Genomic DNA, 27,605 nt, shown 5'->3' with positions numbered 1-27,605 from the left:
TATAGGCCTACACATATAATCAATGATATGTACAATAGTGAATCCTTTCAATTGTAATCTTGTTAATGAATTTATATATATATATATATATATATATTATGTTAACATCTTATTTAAAAATCTTAATTGTGTGTACCTACATGAAACTAACTAATATTAAATGTAAACAGTAGGTCTACACGACAGAGTTGATTATTTTAAATTTGGTTTTATTTTTTCCTCCGTTGCCGTTGGGCAACAAAGTTTTGAGAAATGAAGACATGAGGCTGTGGGATCAATTGAGAAAATGACACCCTGATGCCCTGATACAACAGCTAAAGATTTGAAATACTTTCGGAAAATCAAAGATTTAAGTTCAGAATAGATCCGCTAAGGGCGGAATTTTAGCTTCAACATCATAAAGAGAACAAAATTTGCGAGTATTTTACAAAATCTAAAATCTCTTTCTCTCATCTGTTCTCTGACAGTTCACGGTTACGCTGGACTATCGTTCATACTTGTCGATGGTCCCGGGTTCATACCCTGCCCAAAGCCACCTTCCACCCCGACCACCGTCGTCCAACGGGAAGTTTGCACTAGGAAGTAAATTATCTTCGACTCTGAAGGAACATCCTAAACGTGTAAACATTATAAACATTTTTACAATTTTTCCGACCGGATCTTTAAAACCGAAAGGTAAACAAAGAGGAGACAACTGTGTTTAAAATTTAGCGTGAATATCTTAACGGTTAACGAAACATCGTGAGACAGAGTGGCATTCATTATTCATATTCGTAGACAACCAAAATTGAAAATAATACGGTTTGTCTTTTACTCTCTTTTAAGTATTCTAGATCTAATATAGTCTAGATGTCTAGTCTAAAATTGCTTGTAACCGTGAAATGATTATGATAGAAATAAATCATTGTCTAGAGTCCTACTGACTCCTACTAGATCTATATTACTATATAAGTCTATAAGTATATACTTAGTCATAATTATACTATAGTCTATAGATCTAGATTTTATCTAGATCTAAGTACTAGATGTAGATCTAGTCTAACTTAGTCTAAGTAAAGTAGTTTATGCTATTCGGACACCTACAGGCCCAAATTTGAAAGTTTGACTATGACAGCGCATTATTTTACAATGGTTTGACATAGAAAAGAAAATGACTATCAAAATCTTCTTTAGTTAAAGGAGAATAAGGATGACTACTTATATTCATATATTTGTTCCCCAAACCTAGATCTAGATCTATATTTGTTATTATATTTAAGGTCAAAGAGGCCGTGTGTTTTCATTTAATTCAGACACATTTGACCCACATTATTTGATTCCGGACACCATAATTTATTTCAGACAGTCTCTATATTTAGGCATCAATAAACTCAGATTTTAATTCTATATTAACATTAACTAAATTTTAAGATCCCCAGGCATAGCCCCTCACATGAAATCATTACGATGTTTTCAAACTATCTGCATCGACTTTTAGACTTATTTTATGTTTGTTTATTTTATGTGTGTTGAATGTTTGGGGTTTGCATGATTAGATGTGTGTTGAATGTTTGTGTTTTTTTAGTTTATTAATTTAATAAATTTCTAATACAGATGATCTTTTGTAGTATAGTAGGCCCCTACAGGTTAAGATAGCCATTCTTGCCTAACTGAATCCTCTAGATATTCTCTCTATATAGAGACTCTATATAAATCTAGATCTATCTAGTAGGTCTAGATCTAAGCATTTAACTTCATTCAATGTACCAAGGTCACTCCAAACATTTGCCCATTTATTCTCTATTAAAAAACAACAACAACAAACGAACAAATATAATATAAGATCATTTTTATTGATGTCCAAAACTGGCTGTCCGAAATAAATTTTGGTAAGAAAATCGTAATTTAATTCTGACACCGTATTAATTTTTTTTTTTTTGGTATGGAATTAGAAAACTTGGCTTATGAATCAAATAAATTAGCTCCAAAAACAGAATAAATATTGCCGGGCTCATTAGTATAGACTTAGCCAATCAAAAAATATAGTCTTAACTCTAGGAAGAGGTAAAGTCATCCGGGTAATATAGGAAAAAACAACAACCTGACTTACAAATTTGAAATTCGTTTTTCTTACATAAAAAGACAGCTAAGTGGAAGGAAATTGGGTTAGAATCATTGGAAAATGGACAAGCACATTATACAGCGCGCTAGTTTTATAATACATATTAAAATAATTATTTTATGACCACAAAAAAACAGCTAATGTCCGAATTCATGTAATGTCCGAAATAAATAAACTACTATAGGTCTAATTATTTTTTTTAAATGGTCTAGATTACTCTAGATTCTAGATGATTATTATTGATTATAAATATTTTTAAAATAATTATTATAATTAAATGATACTCATCATACTGATAGTCTGATACTGATAGTATTGATAGATAGAGTCTACTGTCTAGTAGATCTCTACTACGACTACTTGAGTACTAGACTACTTACTAATCTAGTACTAGACTTAACTAGACCCTCTCTCTAGGTCTAGATAAGATTAAGATAGTGGTGAAGTTATACTAATAGATACTATTACTACTATAAGTAATACTACTAGATCTAATAGTAAATAGTGGAGGCTGCAGAACCCCTGTTACTAAATTTAGTCTATATATTTATTATATTAGTAATTAGTAATATTATTACTAATAATGTTTTAATTTAATAATTTACACCTAGAATTAGTGTGGGGCCTATGAAAGTGCGATGCCCACTGCGACCGCATAGGCTGCAGTGGCCTAAGGCCAGCCTTGTTGATTAACATGCATGACGATTGACACATGACAATAAAATTTTTAATATTTGTAAAAGAAGATGAAAATTGAGTGCCTTAGAATTTAACACATTTTTACTAATGAGGGTGGAGCGAGAATTTTTGCTGCTACCTGTTAGGTGAGAAACTAAGCATCTTATCCTCTAGGGCTATTCAAAGTCAAGTGGAGACACTAAATCTAGAAGTTTTGTATTCACAAAGAAGAGTTTCATTCCTTTAGGTTTTCTTATATACTAGTCGTCCGGCAGCGTAGCATGTACGCCACTATTTTGCAGGGCTGGTCTTAGGCCACTGCAACCTACGCGACCGCATTGGGCCCTGCACTTTCATAGGACCCGCACTTATTCTAGGTGTATAAATTATTCAATTAAACCATCTATATTGTAACTTAAAACAGATTTCCCGCACCCTCCTGTCGATTTACCAGGAGCTCCTGGAAATCTCCAGAAATTACAAAAATATATTAAAAAAGTCCTTAAAATATACAGAAATATATCAACAAAAATTGTCATTTTGGGGTGTCATTCAATATGGAAAACACCAATCCTACGCAGGATAAAAAAAATTGACATTATGCATTAGCCGTAATTGTGTAATCTGGTGAAAGAAGCTTTTTGCGCCTCAAACTAATGAAGAATTACTTGATGTCAACAATTCTCAAAGATAGATTGAAACATTTGGTAACTCTTGCTATTGAATTATCATGATATACTGTATGACTAAAGGCTCGTAAAGTAATTCTGTACGTAGTAAAGAATGAATAAAATGCATAGACGAATTTTTTTTCTAATATAAACTCTTAAATTTCATTTCTAGGAGTACAGAGAATTAGATCTAAATAGAAATATATCATCTAGACTAGATGTAGATCTATAATATAATTATTATAATAAGTATAACGAAAAAAATCTTAAACTTTAATGTTATCCTAAGCCTATGCCTAAGAGAGAAATTAAAACTTTTAATTTTCTAGATCTGAAATGAACCACTTGTCTTGTAAATATTGTTTAGCATTTAATCTAGAATGTAGGTCTAGACTAAACTAGAATAGAATCTCTCTCTCTATATATATATATATATTGTTAAGTATGTCCTGAAGAATTAAGGCAACTATTATCGTAGTTGGGCCGAACACTTTTAATCATCTACACAGGACGCCATCTTAGGCAGGAAGGGCATGTTCACAACAAAAGACGCATAACTCACAAAGACTAAGGACTATAACTTACATATCAAATATTAACATCCTTCCCTTTCTATCGATGAAACATGTTCACTACAACATTCCAAAATGAACACATGGCATATTAGCATCCCTCTTTCACCACGAACAGAGGTACATTGTAGACAATAACCTTTTCACATACAGTGACACGATGATACTACGATACACTGATAACATTTTCAACAGACAACATTGGTATGTACACAACATTATAAATATGAGTATAACATATAATATACGTAGTACATAATATACATCAATATTGAAGGCTATACAGATGTAGCAAAAAATGTAGTAAAAAAAGACAAAAAAACTTGAGGGGTTGTCACCACTTGCCCATGTCATAGTCCTTATGCCACGTAGGGGTGGCTCTCGTTCACCCACTCCTTCTCACGCTAGGCTCTGCTCCGTGAGCCAAGGGTGGAATCCCATCAGGTCCGGCGCTGGACTCTAAAGCAGGGTGTGGTGTTAAGTCTGTGGATGAGGCATCTAGTGGTGCCTCATGGGTTGCCGTTTCGTCATCTGAAAAGATGTCTGAGTAAGGGACATTCCTGGGTCGGATGTGCACTCTGTTCCTAACATAGGTACCGCCCGTTGTTCCCTTCACGGTGTAGGACCGCTCACTGTTTCTCATAATGATTTTGCCAGGCCGCCAGTTATTGTTTCCCGGACTCTGGAAGTAAACGTTTTGGTCCCATATTCAGCCAGGGCAGGTCTCTTGCTCTTTTATCTTAGTGTTTTTTATGGTGTACCTGTGACTGGCTTTCACCCCCAGGCCTTCTGTGTAGCTTTCGGGCTCAAGGGCTTTAGTCAGGGGTAGTAGTGACCGTGGTATTCTGTTCAAACACAACTGGGCTGGGCTATAGCCACAGTCCTGTTTGGGAGTGTTGCGAAGTTCCAGCAGGGCTTTGTATTGATCATCTCCGGTTCCGATAGTCTTTCTCATCATGTTTTTTATTGTTTTTACTGCGGCCTCTGCTTTTCCGTTGGCTTTGGGGTGTCCGGGATCGGACCTGATGTGCGATATGTTCCATCTGTTAGTGAATACGGCGAAATCGTGAGACGTGTATTGAGGCCCACAGTCAGAGATTAGGACTTTAGGGACTCCGAATCTGGTGATCTATTTTATTTTCTTCAGCTTAGAAAGCCTGAAGCAAACATGGCCTATTCAGTTACACTTTTTCCACAGTGTGCACACATTTGTCATTAATATTTCTGATGCCACTTGTTTGTCTTCTTGATTTGACTCACGTGGTCTTGAAAAAATTAAATGCTTCAGTCAATACTGCATTAAAAATTTAATTAGACTTAAGAATCTATATACTACATCAAGATCTAGTGTTGCAAAGTTTTAGTAGCTAATAAATGATTCATGGCCAAATCTTTGAAGAATGTTTCAATTATTTTTTTCTGTGACTTAGTCTTAAAACACTTCTATCTAAAAAAAAAATACAAAAAAATACTTCCTTTAATAAACAAAGCTTATATATTAAGTGTAGTTGTATCAATTAGTTTGGATCAGGCGTGTAATTAAAATTGTAATAGATCTAGACTAACAATAACAAATCTGTGCGATTAGAAATATTTTTACCAATTGTTTTTGTTTAACGCAATTTCATGCTTTTAGCTTTCTCAATACATTATGATCCTATCACTTGACTGGACCAGTTGGAAATGGGTAGGACAGAGAATGTAGGGGCTTCTGGGTGATCACTTTTTAAATGTATTTATTTTTAAAAAGTGAGTGACCGGAATTCAAACTTGAGGGCTAAGGCTTCCTCAATCCCATACGGTAACCACTGTGCCAGGGCGCTGTTTATGAAATTAGGTTTTATAATTATTTACAAACTTTTCTTTCAACAAACAATAAAGACTAATTCAACTTTATACCACATTATCAGTCAAGAAGAATTTATTTCTTTGCCTTGTTCGAGAAACCAAACAAAATAATTAAATACCAATAGTTAATTAATTAATTGGTTAATTTTTTTAAATGATTCTTGGGTTGGCATGCAAAAAAAAATAATTGTGCGAAATTTCAGCTTGATCCGAGTTTGGGTGTGGGAGAAATAATGTTCTATTTATTTACAAACTTTTTACCAGACAGACAGAGTGAGTTGATATAAGCTTTGTAAAAAAAAAACAACACTTGAGTAATGTATGAATCAGTGATTACCAGTACTTAATTTTATTATTGATTTTGGAGAAAACATCTGCAATTTACTTTTCTTTGACAGTTTTTACAATCATTGGTAAGAAATTATTCTATTAATCAAGATAACAATCAAGCATCAAGCCACAATGTCTCGAGTAGTAAGTAAACCTCTATAAATCTCAAAATAATTTCTTAGCATTCCCAAATTTTTATTTTGGCCTAAATATTATTGACGTACATGTTTTATTGATTTTCATGATAGCATAACTTTGTTTGACCCAAAGATTTCTTAGATGCAATAGTAAAAATAGTACCTGTGTCATCTCATTGCCTTGCCTCATGAGTTGTAGATTAATAATTTTAGTTCTGAATGACATTAGGGAATGCTTGCCATTGTCTTAGTCACTATCATAAATGGCTACTCCAAAATATTGTCATCTCATCTTTTAAAGGTGGTTTTAGGCAGATTTTTTAACTAGATTCATTTTTAATGATTATTAATAACATTCTTTGAAATCTATTTCTGGATTTTTACTTGAATTAATACAGAAGTTTTCATCATCATTATTGTTATATTTATGTTTCAAATATTAATGTTGTAGCATACTAATATAAATAAATTCTATCTTAGAGACCTTTACTTTCAATTCTGGCAAGTATCAAAATATATCCTATGAATAATTTATGAAACATTAAGTCATAGAATTTCTGATTCTTTACACATTGGGATGAGTTGACTGCTAATTATTGGGCTTAGCTTACAGTGGCGTAGCTTTTGTTATCTTTATTTACTCTATAGGTCTTAAAGGGAAATCTTTTTTTAGTGTTGACCTGGTGTTTTTACACACAATTCACTGAATTTTTTTCCCTTTTTTTTTATTTAACTTATTTCTTGTAGTAAGAAATGTGCTAAGACTTCTTACTTCTGAAATAGGTGGGAAAATCCTGTGTGTATTACAGAGCTAATATGCTACTGCCTACCCTAATGTCCAAGCAGAAAGTAGCCTGTACAAGTCCTTTTAAACTTTGGATAAAATATGCATGCCATTTGAATCAGCATATTTCATTTTTCCTTTAAAACTATGTGCAACAAACAGCCAAGACCATCTTATGAGGCAGCTAATATGATGCTTGCTTGATAAACAAACATTTGAATTTTACTATTTTAATCTAAAACTTTTTCTTTTTAATTTTTGTTAAAGCTTTCTTTGATAGTGGGAGCATACATAGGTGTATATGCTGCACAGAATTTTGAGGTGAGTGAAAACTTTTTATTTCTGGTTTAGTTTTTTTCTTTTGACAATACATTCTTCAAGCTATCATAATCTTAACTTGACACAAAGCTTGAAGACTAGTTGGGCTAGTTTGAGTAGGGAATTTGTTGGCAATTCAAATCTTGTCTTTCTTATCTGTGCAGGCTCTGAAAATTATTTTTAAATCTTTTTTTTTTTTTTTTTAATGTAGTGTTCATCTTAAACCAAAATATATAAAGCAGTGATGCCCAAAGTACGGCCCGCGGGCCGGGGACGTAGTTTCATCCGGCCCGCCGAAACGTCGGCACAAAAGTAGAAAATCAAATCCTCACCCCTTCAAAACTGTTAGGGCCTCCACTTTTTCTCTGAAGGATTGGTACCATGACCTTTAATGATTGTGCGTTTATATGAGTTTATGAAATGGGAATCTACCGAGAAAAGTGAATGGATCTTTTTTTGTGGAACATGATAATTAGCCAGCATATTTGTTTTGTAAAGAAAGTCTGGCTGTTTCAAAAACAAGAACATATACAGCAGCATTATAAAACAAATATGAAGGCCTTTTTGCTTTGAGCCGCGTATAAAAGATTGGTCAAACTACGCCTAGAGATTGGAGGGTCAATGGGAATATTTACCAAAAAGAGACAAGAAAATAAGTTGGTGGTAAAGGTAGCTACAATGTCGCTCACATTTTAAGTAGAGAAATGATCCCATTTTTAGACGCGTAAAAAATGATGAATTTAAATATCCCATTAATTAATACTAGATCCAATATTTTCAAATAGTTTTTGGAGAATTTGGATTTCATTATTTTACCTTTTATTGATGTGGCCCGCGACACGCGTGTCGAAAGTTAAAATGGCCCGCAGGTCGAATTCGGTTGAGCATCACTGATATAAAGGGTGTTAAAAAATCTTACAAAATAGGTGTAATGGGTATTTAGGATCATACAAAATAGTTGTGATCGGTACTTAACTCTTTTTATCCTAATTGACTTTGCCAACGTTGATTTGACTCCCATTGAACTAATTTGATTTTGGATTTATAAACTTTAATTTGTGTTTTATAAAAATAGCATGGATTCTCCTATAATTCAATACCAAATATAACATTTTCTGATAATAAACAAAAAAGTTATTGAAGTTTAATCATAACAGGATAGTGAAATACAAATGAGCAAAATGAATAATACTATTGAAACGAGGAAAATAATTATGGAGAGAAAGAGTTAAGATATATTACAGGCGTTACTAAAAAAAAAAAAGTTAATTACATTCTATGCATTTCATGTGTCAATCTAGTCATGGATGTTAATCAATGACAAACTCTTCTAATTCATTGATTTTCCTAGCGGATGCAGGCAACCCATTCCATTCTCAAATGGATCCTACAAAATTGGTGTATTGGGCACTTAGGATCTATGTTATTAGCGTGTATGTTTTGTAAAAAAAATAAATTTTTATTTAAATGTTTTTAAATCAGCTTCCACGTGCACCTGGCCCAAATGAATTAATGGAGAAATTCCAAGCCTGGCTCAAGCAGTTTGAAAGCAAAGACAGATGAGAAAATGTAACATTAGCTGATTGGAAATAAATATTTTTTTGATTTAGCAATTCTAAAATATTTTTTTTGGTTATTTTATAAGTAAAGTACCAATTAAAAATTGTTGTTTCACAACCCATTCAGTCCTATTTGGTTTAAATGGAGGTAACACTTTAAAAAGGCTCATTATCATATCAAAGCATTAGTATCTATACATTTATGATGCATCTGTCACATTTCTGTTAAAAGACCTTTAATTATTTCTCATATTTTTATATTAAAATAAGTCAATTACTGTCAAATTCTTTATGAAACTCTTATGGATATCTTATCAAATTTTTTTACTAACTTTATTGATTGAAGGCACATTATATTAATACTGTTTGTATACTGATTTCAATTTTTTTTTTTGTCAGGTGATTTTTGTACAGTTTTAGAGTGTTATATTTTGTGGTGCGAAAGAATGAATAGCAGGTTTCAAAATGATGACTTTGATATTAAACTTGCTAAATACTGGTATCAATTATTATTGAAATTTTTTTATACAAGACTTCATATTAATCTATATATTTTATACATAGTACTTTCAACACCTATGTTAAGGCTTACCAAATGAGCCACTGTAAAAATAAAGTTTGTTTAAACAAAAAAGTTTTTATATTTATTTCTATTCATTATAAGTACCAGTTTATTAAATTATTTTAACAAAGTAAAAAAAAAAAGAATGCTATATTATGGTTAAACTTAAATGCAGTCATTTTTATTTTACAAATAATAAAAATCCAGGATATATATATATATTTATAACTGTAAGCAATAGGATGTAACAAGAAATGCTGATGAACAGTAAACATGTATAAGCACAATTTGTATGGATTTTTGTGTGTGGTAATATCATGAAAGTATTAAATAAACTTGTAAACAGTTTGTAAATAAAAGAAGTTATACTTTTAATTTCATTGTTGATATTGAGCTTTATATTGATATACCACCATGTTATCTGAATCTTTATTTCCTTTTTAACCCAGTAATAATCAATGTTTACTTTTTTTCGAGATTAAAGTGCTCCCCTCAGACTGGGTTAGGGTGGATTATTTAAATAATTAATTTTTGCTTAAGAATGATTCAACAGTTTTGAGATGTTCAAGGTGCACACACAAGACGCCAAACAGATCTATAAAGGCAAACTAATATAAATAACTTAATGAAAAGATATGTAATAATGTTGTTCTTCAACATAGTGAAGTATGTGGTCTACCTATGGCAAATGAGGAAGACAATAGATAAATACTATAGAATATAAAAGTGCCTGTGACATGTGCATTCACTTATTGGTTATTAAATGCAGAGTCTTACAAAAATGTACCAGTTCAATAAAGGCATTTTTACTCTAGAACCTTTAATATGATATCTCTGAATCTTCAACACTTTCTTTTAAATGCAAAATGCAATGAAAAGGTTATTACTAACAGCATAAAGGACACATTTTGATAATAGCCAAAAGCAAAAAGGAAGATGCTATAAAAGTAAAGTTCCCCATTCAGACCTTGAGATCTATAGGGAAGGTCATCTGTATCTTAGGCCCAAGGTTAATGAGCAGGGTGTCATGTGGCCAGCACAATGACCAACCAACTTTTATGTTCCCCAACTAAAGTTAAGTAGCCATAAAGGTTGGGTGGGCTCAGGGGCGCCCTAATAATCCAGAAATTCAAAATTCTAATCTTCACTGAGATTCGAATCCAGGACCCCAGGTTCAGAAGCCAAGCACTCAGCCACCGCACCTCCTAAGATGCAATTATAGTACAGAGAAATATGAAGTTTACTAATAGGATTGATAGGGAACAAAACTGCTCTTAACAAAGTTTAATAAAGCTGGATTTTAAAATCACACACTTGCTCATTAAAATTGATGAACAGATAATTAGTGCAGTTAATTTATCTACCTCTACCACCAAAGCAAAAGCCAACTTGACTTGCAATTTATGTGGACGGGAGTGTTTCTCCAAAATAGGGCTCCACAGCCATATGAAAAAGGAGGCCAATAATTTTTTCACATCTGCTTTACAACGAAGGGAGCAAATAGTTTGTGGGAAAACATGAAATGAATTTCTGAGGGTAATAGTTGAACCAGCATTGGAAGATTGTACAGTTAAATACAAGATAAGGATCCGAAGAAAACTAAGTAATTAATTTGTAAAACACGAAACTTTTTTTCATGGCTGTTGGCAAAGCGAAAAACTAAACAATAAATGTATAAGTTGTTACAAATGTAATCAAAGATGCTTTAGAGCTGTTGATATTTTCAAGTAAATCTATCTTGATGGTATCAGAATCTTTGATATTAGTCAATATTAATGCAAGTAAGGTAATGGGATAAAAACTAAAAATTCAATTGTAAATAAAGTTTAGAATAAAAATTGCATTACATAAATTTATTTCAAAAAGCTATCTGTACAATAAAGCTCTTTGGTAAAAAAAAAAAGTTGATATTATTATAAATATTCCCTTTAACTGAATTAATTTAAAATCACATAGTTCATGAGATGCATACCTATTAGGTATTTTATATAACAACTGTTTCAATTTGCAATGATGCCAAATAACTTCAATAAATGAACACATAAATGAATGCAGTTAAGCTGATTAGCTTCCCTTTCAATTAAACCATATTGGTTAAGTATATTTCATTGTTATCCTTTGTTAGTTGTGAACGAATGCTTCAATGTGTTTAGAACTATAAAATAAATGTCCAGCATTATCATTAGTTTTTTTCTAGAGAAAACAAGATAAACATTATCAAAGTCTAGAAAGCTGACAAGATTTTAGGCTATTTTTAAAATCACAATTGTATAGTCCAACTTTCATACTCATAGTATTATCAGTACGAATTTCTTTTGTGGACATGCTATCTTTAGGCACTCAGCAAACACAGCTCTGCTTGAGTTGGGTTCTGAAATCGTGACCCCTTGATAGCATTTTTTCCCTCAGCCAAACATCCCTGTTGTGGATAAGATTGAACTATGATTTAAAGATATTAATGGACATTTTAAAGTAGGAATGTTTGCCATTAGTTAGATAACCTGGTCATAACTGTACACAGTGCATTCTTTAAATCACCAGCATACTTGTTCACAAAGTAACATCAGAAATTGTTAATTGAAAAAAAATCAATGACCTTATCTTACATTCAGGTAATACAATTTTCATTTAAAGGATATAGTATAATCACATACATCAGGATAAAAAAAAATGAAAACATCCAAAGTGAAATGAGCAATTGCTTAACAAATGCAAAACAGCCTTAATTATGTCAAAGTACAGGTTTATTTAAAAAGAATGTGCCAAAATCATCAAGCATTTATTTATTTCAAAAGCATTGTAATGGACTGAATTAGTGGTCATTTGATATAGGAGTTATCTTTGTTTAACTGGATGTCATTTATTCACCTTCGAAATGATTCCTCAAAAGAGGTCGATTTGACCTTGTTTCCAGCACTTGCCCTGCCAGGCCCCCTGACCTCACTGTGTGCAACTTTTTCCCAATGGGGTATGTTCAAGACAAAGTTTTTGTTCCACCATTGCCAGTAAATATCATTCTATAGTGTGCATCCTGAAGCACGTTTGAGAGGAATTTTCATATTAGCTTGATGATGTTTGTGGTCACATTGAGCAATTGTAAAGCATGAAATAAAAACTTGGAATTATGTACAATGTCATAAATACAACAACTGTGTCTAGCTAGGAATCAATAGTTTTTTTTTAATTTATGAAATATAGTGCAATGGTTTTGGTGCATTCTTTTTTGATCACACCGTATAACAAGCTCTTGATTGCATCAATACAATTGTGACAGTAACAAACTATTTTATAATTGATCACTTTTAAATTATGCAAAAAAAAATAAATAATTATACTAATAATATAAATAAATTTAAAACATTTACAGCCAATTCTTAGAAAAATTTCTGAATTAACTTTTTACAAATGCGTATTTGCAACTTTAAAAAAAGATAATTTCTTACATATATTTTTAAAAAAAGATAATTTCTTACATATAAGCTTCTGGCCATGCATTTTCTCATCAGATAATAAAAAAATAAAATACTGTATTTTATTCATCCCATCATCCCTAAGTCCTATCCTGTACTTGTAAAAAAGGAACAGCACTAAGCACTAAAGAATATCTAATTATATATATATCATTATGTCCACCACAAAATCAGTCATTTTGAGGAGGTTCAGTGCTGGTCTATAATATATCTGTGTAAATGGAATGAATGAATAAAATTGAAAGTGAAAAAATAATAATTTTGTTTAAAGAAAAATAAACTTAATGCACAATAGTGGATCAGAATAAAACTATGAAGGTAATGAAATTCTTTTTTTCAAAGGAATGCCATGGAAATACAATGTGGAAGTGTTTGATTAAAAAAGCTCCCTCTTTAGAAATGCTTCTTTACAAAATGTTGGTTGTAAAAGTAACAAAAAATCCTTAAGTTGTGAGCAAACTGAAGTGTAGCAGAATATCAGAAAGCTGACACTACATTTTAATGTTATTTTGTTCTTATTTGAAATATTGCAGGTTTAGCTAAAAGCCTTTCTCATGATAATAATGTGTTACTGACATTTTTAATTTGAGATATTATATTAAGGCATACAGATCTATTGTGAGACATTGACTGGTCTATTTAACACATCACCAACACTTGTAGACAGTTTAAACTATTCACAGCACAAGTTCAAACAACATACTTAGGTCATACAACAAAAGAGATAAAATATTTGTAATCAACATCTTGTTAAAACATTGTGGTAAAAATTTCATAAACAATGTAAAAACAGGTTGAAAATGACCTTTGTGAATTAGACTGTTGAGATAATATATTAGAGACGAGTTTAAAATTTCCTTTTGTTTTTCTATGTAAGTGGCATACAAAGATTTGGTCAAATAAGCTTAACCACACGAAAACATTGACAGTAATCAATTTCTTAAAAGCTATCATGTTGATTCAGGCTCTCACAAGTGGAATTTAATGATGATTCATGTGGTATATGCAACAATCTTGTCATTAGAATAAATGTGTTATGTATGCTTTCAGTACCTAGAATGTAACCTCATAGTTGCTAGTGTTATGAAAGCTCCTAAACAGTTCATGGATTGCTATATTTTCTAAGCCTTCCTCTTCTTTCCAAACCTAAAAACCATAAACTTCTACTCAGGCAATTTAGTAAAAACTGAAAGTTTTTCTTTTATTAAATAATTGCGTGACCATCAATATTGCATTTTAACATGTTACAGTAAAACAACAATAATTATTAACATTAGCATAATAATAATTTAATGAATAACAATTTTTTACAATGTAAAAAAAATCTTAAAAAACAAAATAAATAATAAAATGCATAGATTAGCATTTAAATGCAGTTGATTGGAAAAAACATTTTCATGAAGTAGAATCAATTACAAAATTTCATATCATGTTGTGAATAACATTCAACAGATTTTTTTAGTAGTTAACATTTCAATAGACTAGGGAAACATTTTCAAGGCACAAACTATTTTATCTTTGGTCCGGGTTTGAATACACTCTGCGGAAATCCAGTTCTGCTGACCTCAGGGATCTGCCAGCATTGTTGAACTCTGTGGAAATTGATCTTCGAACTACAGGATTGATAGGCTGGGTTTTGCTGGACATTAATGTTTCACTGGAGTGAGCAAGAATGTCGAGAGCAGCATCATAATTTGGGGGTGGGGTCCTTGGCTCCTCACCATATGATGTTCTCATCTAGGAAAATAAATAACAGTAAGGAGTTTGAGATTGGGTTTCAAGTTTTTTGGCACATCAGCACACTTTAGGCCATGTCGTGCCCATAATCCCTAAAAGGTTACTCTCCCTTCATACCACAAGAGCTAAATTTTATTTAATTAAGTTATTCAAACAAGGTCTATTCAGTTAAAATAGTAAAGGTAGAGAAAATTTAATAATTTAGTAAAAATCTTTTGTAAATATTATATGTTCACAACAGTAAGGAAAAGTGAGACAGTATATTTTAGAACATAGAATTGCAAAAGTAAAAAAAAGGCTTTGTTAATGTTTACCAAGCTAACATTTGAAGTATTTTGAATCTCAACAACCCTCCCTGTTTTGATAATTTGACCATTAAGAATAATAACTTCTAAAATCTAAATGCTGCCAGTGAGATCAACTAACAAGACCCTTTTGGACCTCATTTTGAAAAGAAACCCTTAAAGAAATACCAAGAGGATTTTAACATAAAAAACACTTTAGATAAAGTAAAATAAAATTCATTATACTGAGGGATTGTCTAAAGGTGTGTCAGGTATAATTTTATAATAGATAATTCATGCTTAAAAGACTATTTAATCATAAAAAAGAAAAAGACAACAATTTTTTAAATTTATAAGCTACCATATTTCTAACAAATAAAGTTTCAAGATCAAGTATTTCTTAAAGAATAGGTCTGGATACAAGACTTATGCATGTTAATTAGGCTGTTGTTTTTTTTCTCAGACCTATACTTACAGATCTTTGGAACACAGGTGTCACAGGATATAGATTACTGCTGACAACTTCATCATAATTAGGTGGAGGAATGTTGAGGGAAATGTTATCTTCATTCTCAGTAACAACATGTTGATCTGACCAAATGAAAAAACAAACAAAAAAACTTAATTATGATAAAAAGCCTTCATGCTACAAGCATTTGAAAGTGTCAAAATAAATAAATCCCAGGGCCAAATTTAGTTTAAGGCAAATCAAATTTTGTAAAGATTTATATAGGGCCTACTGATAATCTATATGATTTTAAATATTTCTCATTCGTCTTTCCAGTATGTTTAAAGAGCATTTGGTAAAGCCCTCTTGAGTCAGGGCTTAAAACTGATGGGGCCAACATTTATTACTTCTACATCATAACTGAAAACATTGTGAATAAGTGTTTAGTCTCCAGAAATATGAAAAATCTTTGTAAACTTTCTAGTTTTGGTAGAATGGTCTCTAAAAAGAAGAGAGATCTTTGTTTGACAGAGATAGCACCCAAGACTTGTGTATCAGAGGAGGTTCTTGGGACTTTTGTTGAGCAGAGACACTACTTCACCTTTTTTCATATTGATGTCATAATGAGAAAATTAACAGCTGTAAAACACCATTACTATACAGTGGCATGGCTGGAAAGGGGGGGGGGGAGAATTTGAAAATCCCCCCTCCAAACGAGTTCAAATTTTTTTTTACATTAAATATTATGCTAAATGCAAGGGCTGCGAAATGATGGCAAATCTACGCCACTGTTTCTATATCTTCTCTTTGTATTCCCATCCACATTTGAATCCCTTATCAACTAGTCAGTTATCCAGCAATAGTTTGCAACTATGCAATTAATTTCCAATCCTTAAAAATTCATCCAAAGCAGGTGTTCATCAGCAGGCCTGCCAATCCTATTTGAAGGTATTAAATGCCAAGCAGAGGTGCTTTTTTTTTCCATTCAAGATGACATGTACTTATTTGAGCTGGATAAGGTGATTTGAGTGTAACAAAAAGAGAAAGGGGTTTGAATGTAACACAGAGAAAAGGGGGTTTGAGTGTAACAAAGAAAGAAGGGAGTTTGAGTGTAACAAAGAGAGAAAAGGGGGTTTGAGTGTAACAAATTGATAAGAAAATTAGTGTGTAACAAACAACTTTCACCATTTTGTTCTTATATAGCCTTTACAACAGTTATCATGATTTGAATCAGATTCTAATTAGAATGAGATTAGTATGACTACACCAACAAGAGACCATTATAAGACTTGTAGAACTTGTTTCGTCCTTACCTCCTTGTTATACAAAACAATTGACACAAATATATGTACTATGTATTGTATACATATCTATGTATATAATGTGTATTAATGTTAAGGTAGTTTAAAACTCATGCAAGAAATGTGTCCAGAAAGATCAAGTTTCTTGTATTGGCAAAAGAGATCAAAGCCTGTGTAAATGCTACTTATCATATGACCTTAGGAAAACTATTAAATAATATCAATCTAAATCCCATAAAATTAATTAGTAGCATTAAATATTTTCATTCATTTATAAGCAAGAATAGATTACACAAATGTGCATACTTATTGGTAAAGTAATAAATACATGCTTTAAGGGGGGCCACAATGAAGATGATGGTAAAATTGGATTTTCAATGGCCCTTATTGTTTTCAATATAAGACTGTCAAGTGTGGATGGATGGACAACACAAACACAATAGTGTCTCCACCAGGTCTCTACTTTGTCCCCACCTTCTGTAAACCTAAAAGGTAACTTCATGAAAAGACATTTGTGAATTTAAACTTGTAATATAGCAAAAAGGCCTCATGCTTTATTTTGAATATTGTTTTATTGGCTCTATATTAATATTTTGTAAAAAATAAATACTCACTGTTATTAGTTTCCTGGCGCCTTCTTTGAGATCTTTGCTTATAACAATAAAGAATTAACAAACAAAATAGAACTGTCAAACCTATTACCAGCATTATGACTATTGTACTTTTATTCAACTCTAGCTCTTCAGCTGCAAAAAAATAAAATTTAATGCCTTAGATTACAGTTCTCTTAATTATTTTAAAGAAAACTATAAGCATATTTTTTGTCTACTAAATGACTCAGTTAAGAAAAGTTAATGTTGGTAGTGAGCAGAGCTTATGAATATTTTTTTATAGAAAATGAAATGATAAGTTTAGATAAATTTCTAGGGCATCCTACTTCAGAAAATTCTAACTCATGTTATCACAAGCTTAAACAAAAAATTAAATTAAAAATATATTAGTCAGGTAAGAATGGACTGACAATCATTTCTGTCAACATTAGACAATCTAACAAACAGATCCAAGACACAAGTTGAAGTTATCAAATATCTCTGCATACAAGTAAAGCCATTTTATTACAAAAATATTTTTAAGATGAGTAAAAATAACTTACGACACAAATCAACACTAGCAATACAGCTGCCATCCATGCAGCGTCGATTGCCACTGGACAAACAGGGTAAAGGGAAGTGACCAGGCTTTGAAGTGCTCTTAATGTTTTCATTGTTCTCCAACTCATCTGAATATTCCATTTTCTTATAAACTTCTTCAACCATTTCCCATTACCAAGTATTATTTCTCATTGATTTTGTCTACAAACTATTTTGAAAAAAAAAAAGTATAATTAGTTAAGAATTATCTTTGTAACAAAACATTTGCGATGATGAAATATGACTTTGAAAAATGTAATATTGACTTGTACATGTTTTATGATTCATAGTTCTACAAAGGAGAACAAATCCTACAATTGTTAATTTGGAAAAATGACAACATCTACATAAACTTTTTACAGTAGTTTATACAAAAATGTTTTAAAAAATAGTTCCTTAGTGAATTTCTGGTTTCATATCAAATTAAAGAAACTTTACAAAACAGAAAAGAAAGCCTATTTTTTAAATTTAAAGAAAGAAGCTAAGGGAGAAAGAATCCATAAAAAGTATCTAAAAATTAAGTACTTTACCCAAAATAGTCAGCAAACAGCTGCTAATTTAAATAACTCAATAGATGCGTTAAAGTTGTGACAAATCGCAGGGCACATCAAAAAAAATTTAGATGCCAAGAAAACCACTTCTGCCATCATCATCGATAATGGTATAAACGAATGTCAGTCAATCCAGGCTAAATCTGAGCTGTCAAGAGGAAGACATCTTCAACTTGAACTTGAAGAGACCTATCTTCTAGGTGTGAGACTGTTAGCTGAGGATGACAGCAGCACATTGGACTAACAACGTGGCAGCATGTGAGCTTGCAGCTCCCATGAGAGGCGTCTGATGGGAGGGTCTGCTGAAACAGCGAGTCTAATCAACTTCTGTGTTGACAAAAACAGTGCTTAACACTATCTCTCTACGTGTCAAATGGTCAACTGGAAGAAAAGAAAGTGACGGCCGCAGAGAACAGTGCTGATGACTTCATGGGCAACACACTTCATGACATTTGTGGCTCCCACAGATCGACCTCCACTGCACTATTGTGAACCTGTTTCTTTTCGGGACAAAAAGCGCTAAGAAGGGGGCAATGTTATAACCCTGCCATCCAAGATAGCGCAGAAAGTGCGCACTATTAGAGACTAGACTGAGAAGGATGTTGACATTAGGAAGAAGATAACGAGTTCGACCAAGTCTAGAGCTGATGAAGATGCTGTGTTTTATGTATGTGTGATGTCCACATGTAAATAAACATGCATTTGTTGAGTCGTCTCCATTCAGTTATTACAATATATTTAAATCTAGATCTAGAGTCTAGACACTATTATAATAGATGTAGATCTACTATATAAGAGTGAATTCAAGGGCTTAAGAAGCTTATTAATTATTGTACATTAGTATATTTAACATCCCCCATATAGAGCCTCATGTAGCCTGTCCAATCATAGTGTGTTTACATAGCGCATGTTAGATGTGCAAGACACATGAATGGGACTATTAAAATGTATTTTGCAGCTATAGCGAACGAATGTTTATAAAAATGCTTTAGAAAAACACAATTTGAAAGTTAATTTGATTAAAATATGTTATGAATGGACTTTATTTGGTACATTCATGTCTTAAAGTATTAAGTAGATTTATTGTCTTAGAATTAGCTCTAGAGTTAGAGTTAGATATAGAGTTAGATGTAGACTTTGCTCTGCACATGTGTGACCTTTCTGATTCTGTAATGAAAGAAGCTCACGATAAATGGGATATAAAGTACGTCAGGATGTCTAAATTCGCAGATATAAGGAACTAATTTATGGAAAAATGCTTTTGAAAGACAAATTTGAAGGTTAATTTTATTAAATAATGAAATCAATGGACTATATTTTGTATTTTTATGTGTAAAAACTATCTTTGCAAAGTGTAGTTCTTAAAATTAGATCTAGATCCTTTCGATCTTGTCTCATGTAAACATGGCTATATGACCTAGAACCTAATTCGACATGCTGGCCATTTTAATCTCCGACACTCGTGTCGTGGGACAAATGACCAAAAATGTACAAAAAAACTAAATGAAATTGACCTTAAACTGATTAGAAACTTGCATTAATTTTTTTACACATCGGAAAATGGCATCATTTCGTTACTTAAAAGTGAGCAACATTGTAGCTAGTTCTTGAAAAATATTCTTATAAATCATCCAATCTCTAGGCGTGGATTAACAATCTTTTATTCGTGCTCAAACCAAGAATGCTGCCATATTTGTTTCATAATGCCTTTATATAAGTCTTTTTTAAACAGACACATTTTCTTTAAAAAATTTAGTATGTTGGCTAATTATCATGTTCCACAAAAAAGTAAAGATCTGTTCACTTTTCAAGGTAGATTCTACATTCAGAGTCCCATTTCAGAAATGTACAATTGGTTAAAGATTAATAGTGAAGGGCCTAACATAGGAAAAGATGTATATTTCAACCTTTTTATTATGAAGGGTGGATTTTCTACACTTTGTGCTGACGTTTCAGCGGGACTGATAGAACCATGTCGCTGGCTGGATTTGGTCCGCGGGCCGGATTTTGGGCATCACTGACCTAGATCCATGAAATAGTAATACTTTCATAGAGTTGGGCAAGTTTTTTTTTGAGGGTCTAAAGTTTGTTTTAGGGCTACTATACCCAAAGGAACATTTCTATTATGCCAAGTTTTATCAAGATTGGTCAAACATACATATGCCTTACTTTCCGCTTTATTTTATTAATATAAGGGTAATATTATTATATACTATATTCATAGACACCCACTGGGGGGTGTAAGGTGGTGAGAATTCTAGCCATTTTATGCACCATCATATCAATTAAAATCTAAGTAGCAACTGAACAAGTAGTGCTTTACTGGTGACTGAAGTACAGTTGTAGTAGACTGCATAGGCTTATCAGGAATTGATGGCTGACGCAACCCTCTGAATTCTGAGTAATCAACTTTTAGCTAGTTTTTTTGGTTCCCGGTCATTTCATCCCCGGTCATTTCATCCCCTGGTCACTTCATCCCCAGGTCACTTCATCCCCGGTCATTTCATACCCTGGTCACTTCATCCCCGGTCATTTCATACCCTGATATTTTCATCATCTGATCATTTTTATCTAACAAATTGTAATTTTAAAAATCATGAAATGAGCAATATTTAATGTATTCATTTTTTATTTAAATGACAAAATTGTAACACGTTAATGTTTAAAAGGAATTAAAGCAAAACTTATACAGGCGACATGATATCACGTGGATGGGTGAACTCCGCCTTTATTAGAAAAAAATAAAACCTTATTTCAAGGCTAAAAATGACGCGCCCATTTTCAAGAAAGAGCGATTGAAAAATAAAATAAAGTGAAACATATTCGTACTTTATCCACAGTTTGGCCTTTGTTTACCCAAAAAAAGTATGGTGTTCTGCACTGATAATTTATGTCAAAACTTTTTTTTATATGTATATCTAAAGAAATAAAGATTTTTAAAAGTGTTTTGTGTTGTTGTTTTTTCTTTCCTTTTTTATTTTTTTTTTATTTCTCAATGATAACAATAAAAAAAACAACTTTCACCAATGTTTTGCAAACGCGTAGATGAATGTAAAAAGCAATGGCTTGTCAATGAACCTTTTCTAATGTTTTATTACTTCTATAGCCGCCATTCTGTCTAGCACTCAACTAGGTGCTAGAGTATCCAGCTGAATGGGTAGATAAAAAAAGGGGGGTGGTATAGGTAGAGGAAGGCCCTAAAGAGTGTTGACCATAACGGCATGATGGAATCGGACAGCTATAAAGAAGATAAGCAAACAAGACTACATGACGGACATGAGTGTAAAAAAAGCGTACATGATGAAAGTAAAAATGTTGCCTATTGTTAAGTGTGGGCCCATTTAAATTCAGATTAAGCCCGATCTCTAGCAATCAAATTTTAAAAAAAAATAATAGCTACAAAAGTTTTAATGTAAACAAATTAAAAATGCGGCGAGGATATATAGTATTAACAATATGTATTACCAGTTGATTGCCTAACTTTTAACTACTAAAAATTAATAATATACATTAAAATACAAGAAATGTAATACTTTTTTCAAAAAGGTGCCGGTACGCCGTACCAGTGCGTATCGTCACAAAAAAAGCCCTGTGTATTACTATCCAGTGAATTTGTGCGTGAATTATCAATAAATGATTTGTCATGAACCAACTGTCTGTGAACAAGTTGTCAGTGAGCGATATGCCAGGTGAACCAATACAAATGTCGGGTGAAAGAAATTTCAGGTGAACAAATAGTCAGTGAAATTGTAGGTCTATTTCTTTTGAGATTTTAAACTTTACAAGTTCTGATTTAAACACAGGTATTGTAAGAAGACTGGAGCGAGAGTAAGTTATTAAAAGTGGTTTCGTTCTTGAGCATTCAGGCTCTATTTATAATAGTCCTTACTGTTCTAATCATCCCTATATGAGTTTGGTGTCCATGGAACATGCTGTGAATTTTGAGAAGAACTGCCCCGAATTGTCCTTTGCCTAAATGTGGCTCGAAATTGACAAAATGAGCCTTTGGGGGTATCGATACGACTACAAACAATGGTTTCATGGTATTTGTTGAGGATCGTTCAGCAAATACTCTGCTTCCCATTATTGAGCAGTATATCAAACATGGAACAATGATCCATTCGGATGCATGGGCAGCCTAAAATGGAATTGCTCATTTGCCTGTTTTGCCCCCGTAACAACACAATGTCGTCAACGATACGACAAAATTTTGTTGATCCGCAAACCGGCGCTACCACTAAGCACCTTGATAGAATGTAGAAGTCAATTAAACAGAAATTGAAAAGGGTGAGCGGAACATCTGATGATCACTACCCCGTAGATCATTGCTTACTGCCATTTAAAATTGTCAAGAAGACCAGGGACGCATACAGTGAGGTCAACGTACGTGAGAGATCCAGTTCCTGGGTGCAAGTATGTCAGTGATGCATCATTAAGTATGCATAAATCATGTTGGAGGAAGATATAAAAACAAGTGTGGCAACAGAGAGACTCAGCATATCCACAAAACTGAAAGTCTACAGTGCTGTAGTTCTCCCGTTACTCCTATATGCATCAGAGTCCTGAACCCTATACTCCCGCCACACCAAAAAGCTAAACTCCTTAAGTCTATGCTGTCTAAGGAGTATTGATAAGGTGTGTTGGTCCGACCACATACCAGACACAGAAATCTTAAAGCTGTCCAACATGCACAGTATCAATGCGAAAGTAAAAAGGTCCCAACTTCGATGGGCGGGACATGTAGTCCGCATGTCAGACCCAGCCATCTGGGCCCCAGGTCTAGAGGAATTTAGAGCCAAAGTACTGTGTTGTGGTGGTTTATCCTCGGATAGTCACCCACTCAAATACAAGGATCTCTTTATCCCCCCTAACCCGTCGCAGTCCACGGCAAACGGAATGATCTAAGACATAGGGAGGTTTTAAAGATAAGGAGACAGAGTGATGGTTAATGAAGGACAAAAAGCTAATAAACACCCACACAATACTTTTCTTGAAGTCAAAGAAAAAAAAAAAGCTAAATAACAATAAACTAGAAAACGCTACACTTAATAACTATAATACAACGCTAACACTATAACGCCAGATCCATCAGTCTATTTATTTACACACCCTCATAGTACGAAGCTACACACAACACTATGATATGAACTTTCTTACCAAGGGGAATAACTCTACATATTGATAACAAACACATACACATAAAACACAATGTCAACATTAATTACAATTTCTTTTTTTTTCTTTCTTTCATTCTTTCTTTCATTCCTTTCTTCATTCATTCAAATCTTCCTCTCTTTCATTGTATTTTGAAGGCTGAGTAAAACTGAGTATAAAGGCTACATAAGGAAACAAAAATAGATGATAGTACCTCTGACTACCTCGTGATATAATTTAAAAAGTAGATATACAAAATTTTAATAGTGTTCATGTCTACAATATACAATTCAATCTTCTCAAACATCAAGGAGAATGTGTATAGTGAGAATAAAGAAAAAAACAAAACAAAAAAATGTCAACTTTAAAAAAAGAAATGTAGCACTGTCTAGTATGTTTAAAGTTGCCTTAGCATTAGGCCTACATTTAGTAAAACTTGTACAGCAAAATTTTTAACTAATCAAAATATTAAATTTTATGTATGCATAATGTAATAGTGTATGCTACGAGTATCAATGACATACAATAAAATGACATGATGTTAGATCTGCACATGTAAATGAATAGATTTGAGCAGTATGTGTCATATGGTAAGAGGAGTATTCTGGAGAGAAATAACTTAATTGTATTACGTCTTCTGACAGTGTGTGTTCATTCAAGAAATATCTCAAAATTTGAACAAAATGAAAACAAAAAACATAAGCAAAGTAGGCTACTAGTGTGAAGCGAAAATAAAGAACAAGTACCATAACAATGAGAGAAACAAAAATATGGTATATCATGTTGGACAATCTACAAATACATGGACATTAGAAACACCCAGATTTCAGCCAGTCTTCTTTATGTACCCGTCTCAAATGATCAGCATTCTTATTTGGTGTCTGGTAATGCAGGGCTTTGGTCACTCATCACTGTGATTCCTGTACCTTCGTATCTGGTCAAACATTGGCTGTAAGTTGAAAACTATCTAAATGTCAAACTGTGCACATAGAATGGAGTCAATGGGTTGTCGACATAGAGTTGATAAGACTAGGAATAGAATAAAATGTCCTGAGGATTGGGAGGGGGGGGGGTAAAACACTAGATATGGAGCCATACAGCCTAAGAATGTAGGGCTCAAAAGATGCCATGTATGGAGTCAATTGTTCTGAGGATGTTATGGTGGTAAGCTGCCCCACCAAAAGACTTGTACTGTCACCTTGTTTCTTCACTATTTCTGTATTCTCTGATGGTAACATTGGTGTTAACAGTGGCAAGTGTAGATAGCATCTTTCTGTTGGTGTTGTAGGCATTCACCAGAAATACACATAGTCTCATACGCCCAGGTTTCAAAGAACGCTCTTCCCACACAAAGAAGAAAAAATATAGTGGGGTAAAGAAATGTTGACAATACTCTGCAGTCTGATCAAATGTAGTGGGGTAATAAGACTGGGGGGGGTGGGGGGAGGGGAAAGAGGAACTGTTAACAATCTGCTCTGTTGCAGTGCTTTTTTCAAACTTGATGTACATCGTATGAATCAAGAGTGACTCAAAGGCGATACGAGAAAGTAATGCCAGTTGTTAAGGAAAAAAAACAATGTCTCTATACACAGCAAACTTGTGACTAGAGCAGATAGATTCAAATTGTCTCAGATGTTTCCTTCTGGTCGCTAGGTCAAAGGTCACTTAAATAAAAAATATTCTACCTAATATTTCAACACAGGTGTGTTCACTTTGTTTGTTTTTTTTCAGTCACAGGAACTGAAAGTAGTCTGCACACACACACACACACACAGTCAGCTACAGTATGATTATAACTCCTTGAGCGTGACCTTGGAGTATTGTCCAAAATATATTAGCAGCTTTACTACACATGTGTAATTTCAAAATTCGTGCAGATTCTAGAAGCAGGTCAGCCTTGAATTTCTCCACCACTGTCAATCATAAAAAAAAATTCATGGCAATACTGGAGCGAGCACTGCCCTCATAACCTCGTTGTGAAATCTTTCTCTCTCTGGTCTCCAGTAAACGGACAAGTTCCCTTTTCATCCTCTACAACTTTTAGCGTTTCTGTCAGATTCTCCCAGCTGTCTGGACATTTAGACAAAAGATGTCTATATGACCCACAAGATATGCATCTCAAAACATTTCCATGGATTTCCTAATGGATTTAAACCTTTCTTTCTTGGTTGAGAGAACTGATCTCGAGCAATGTGTCTGACTTGACCTTCACCTCTAAAGTGACTTCTACCTTCATATAGTCTACTTCCATGATGTTCCACTTTAGGCTTGCGGGTATATTTCATAAGCACATAATTCATAAGACATATCTTTCAAAAAGGATGGAATCTCAATTCTTGTAGCCATTATCACTTTAAATAGGATCAACTAAGTAAATATGTTTACTTACACGCTCTGCTACCACTTGTTAAACTAGAAAACACTACACTTAATAACTATAATACAACGCTAACACTATAACGCCAGATTCATCAGTCTATTTATTTACACACCCTCATAGTACAAGGCTACACACAACACTATGATATGAACTTTCTTACCAAGGGGAATAGCTCTACATATTGATAACAAACACATACACATAAAACACAATGTCAACAACATTAATTTGAAATACACAACAAATAAATATTAGATATATAGATCTAGATGTAAATCTATTTAATATAATACTAATAGATCTACATTTTATATTGTGGAACCACATTATCATCATTATGATTATATATGCACTTATACCCGGTAACCGGTAGTAACCTAGATGACCTAGATCTAATTTTACCTCTAGACACAGTGAGGATAGACAGGATGTTGCCACTTGCGTAGCATTTTTCAGCGGGGACCCAACCGTCGAATGATTACCGAATTTAAATCTTAATCTACTTAATGTCTTAAAATATAAATCTCGCTCTGCCTCTACTTGATTTCTAGATCTCGTCATCTAGAATCTAGATTAGATTGATTAGATTATAGCAGATCTAGACCTATAATCCTATAATTAATAAAAACTATATAGACATAGATATACATATAATTATAGATCTAGGTATAATCTATACTATAGTGTCTATAGTAATATATATAGTATCTAATAGTAAAATTGCCGACTAGAGATTGATCTCTATAGACTATAGTGACAGTCTAGTATACTACTATACTATAGTAGTATAGTCTATAGTCATAGACGTCATTGTAGTATAGTTACTATAGATAGTATAGAATAGATGATTAGATGAATTAGATCTACTCTAGAATAAGAATCTCTGCATCTTATCATGTCTTATGTCACTTAAGGAATCTAGTCTAGAGTCACTTGGCTTGGGTCACTTGGCAGAGAATCATTGAATTGATTGACATGCAAGAGCCAGGACTGTAAGTTAGTGTAAGACTGACCTAGGCCCTGCCCTAGGACCTACTCACTGCTACTGTCACTAGGCCTTGCCTAGGGCCTAGGGCTAGGCTAGGGACACGCGTATCATCGGGGTATATTGACGTTTAGTTTTAGTTTAGTTTAGTCTAAACTTTAGATATCGAGATCTAATCATCTTCTATTTTGAAGTAACGTGTGTATTTTAGAACTATCTAGATCTAGACTCTATATACAGATCTAGATCTATAACTAAGATAAGATAATACTTTAGTTTAATAGTCATTCCTTTTTACCTGATTTTGTTATTCTGTGGAGTGTATAATATAATATTAAATTATTATATAGGTCGGTGCTTAAAAAAATACAATAATATTCATAGTTTTAAAGTGTTCATTAAATTTAACAAGAAAAACATTTTTTAAAAAATCATTTAAAAAATAGATCTAGATCTAGACTCTACCTCTCATAAACAACTTATAGAGAGATTATTTTTTTTGCTCTTAATAATAGTATGTAAATGTAGATTCTAAATAACAAATA

The 27,605-nt window shown here is 32.9% G+C and overlaps 1 protein-coding gene and 1 long non-coding RNA gene across 5 annotated transcripts; one reads left to right on the top strand and one right to left on the bottom strand.

Annotated features, from left to right (window-relative positions):
• The first annotated feature begins 664 nt into the window (after positions 1–664).
• On the top strand, positions 665–9,935 carry LOC106050285 (uncharacterized). The gene is made up of 4 exons (XR_008779072.1): positions 665–801; positions 6,269–6,344; positions 7,389–7,442; positions 8,922–9,935. It is a non-coding gene; the product is annotated as an uncharacterized LOC106050285 (long non-coding RNA).
• Positions 9,411–27,605, bottom strand: LOC106050284 (uncharacterized). Of its 4 annotated transcripts, none has more exons than XM_056036791.1 (5): positions 27,526–27,605; positions 17,954–18,159; positions 17,415–17,546; positions 15,527–15,642; positions 9,411–14,767 (listed from the first exon to the last, which is right to left on the bottom strand). In XM_056036791.1, exons 2-5 carry the CDS (start codon positions 18,114–18,116, stop codon positions 14,543–14,545), a joined length of 636 nt encoding a protein of 211 aa, XP_055892766.1. In that variant the 5' UTR covers positions 18,117–18,159; positions 27,526–27,605; the 3' UTR covers positions 9,411–14,542. The 4 variants fall into 4 exon arrangements, with proteins under 4 accessions (XP_055892766.1, XP_055892764.1, XP_055892767.1 ...); XM_056036789.1 differs by lacking the exon at positions 27,526–27,605 and adding an exon at positions 27,359–27,498; XM_056036792.1 differs by lacking the exon at positions 27,526–27,605 and adding an exon at positions 27,089–27,110.

Source organism: Biomphalaria glabrata, chromosome 7 (genome assembly GCF_947242115.1).
Source record: "Biomphalaria glabrata chromosome 7, xgBioGlab47.1, whole genome shotgun sequence".
NCBI classification, from domain to species: domain Eukaryota; kingdom Metazoa; phylum Mollusca; class Gastropoda; family Planorbidae; genus Biomphalaria; species Biomphalaria glabrata.
This window is presented reverse-complemented; position numbering and strand designations above follow the sequence as displayed.

Coding starts and splice junctions, on each gene's coding strand:
- LOC106050284 (XM_056036791.1), bottom strand. CDS start 18,116: ATGGTTGAAGAAGTTTATAAGAAAATGGAATATTCAGATGAGTTGGAG. Junction 15,643..17,414: donor GCGCCAGGAAACTAATAACA/GTGAGTATTTAT, acceptor TCATTTGGTCAG/ATCAACATGTTGTTACTGAG. Junction 14,768..15,526: donor CACCTGTGTTCCAAAGATCT/GTAAGTATAGGT, acceptor TTATTTTCCTAG/ATGAGAACATCATATGGTGA.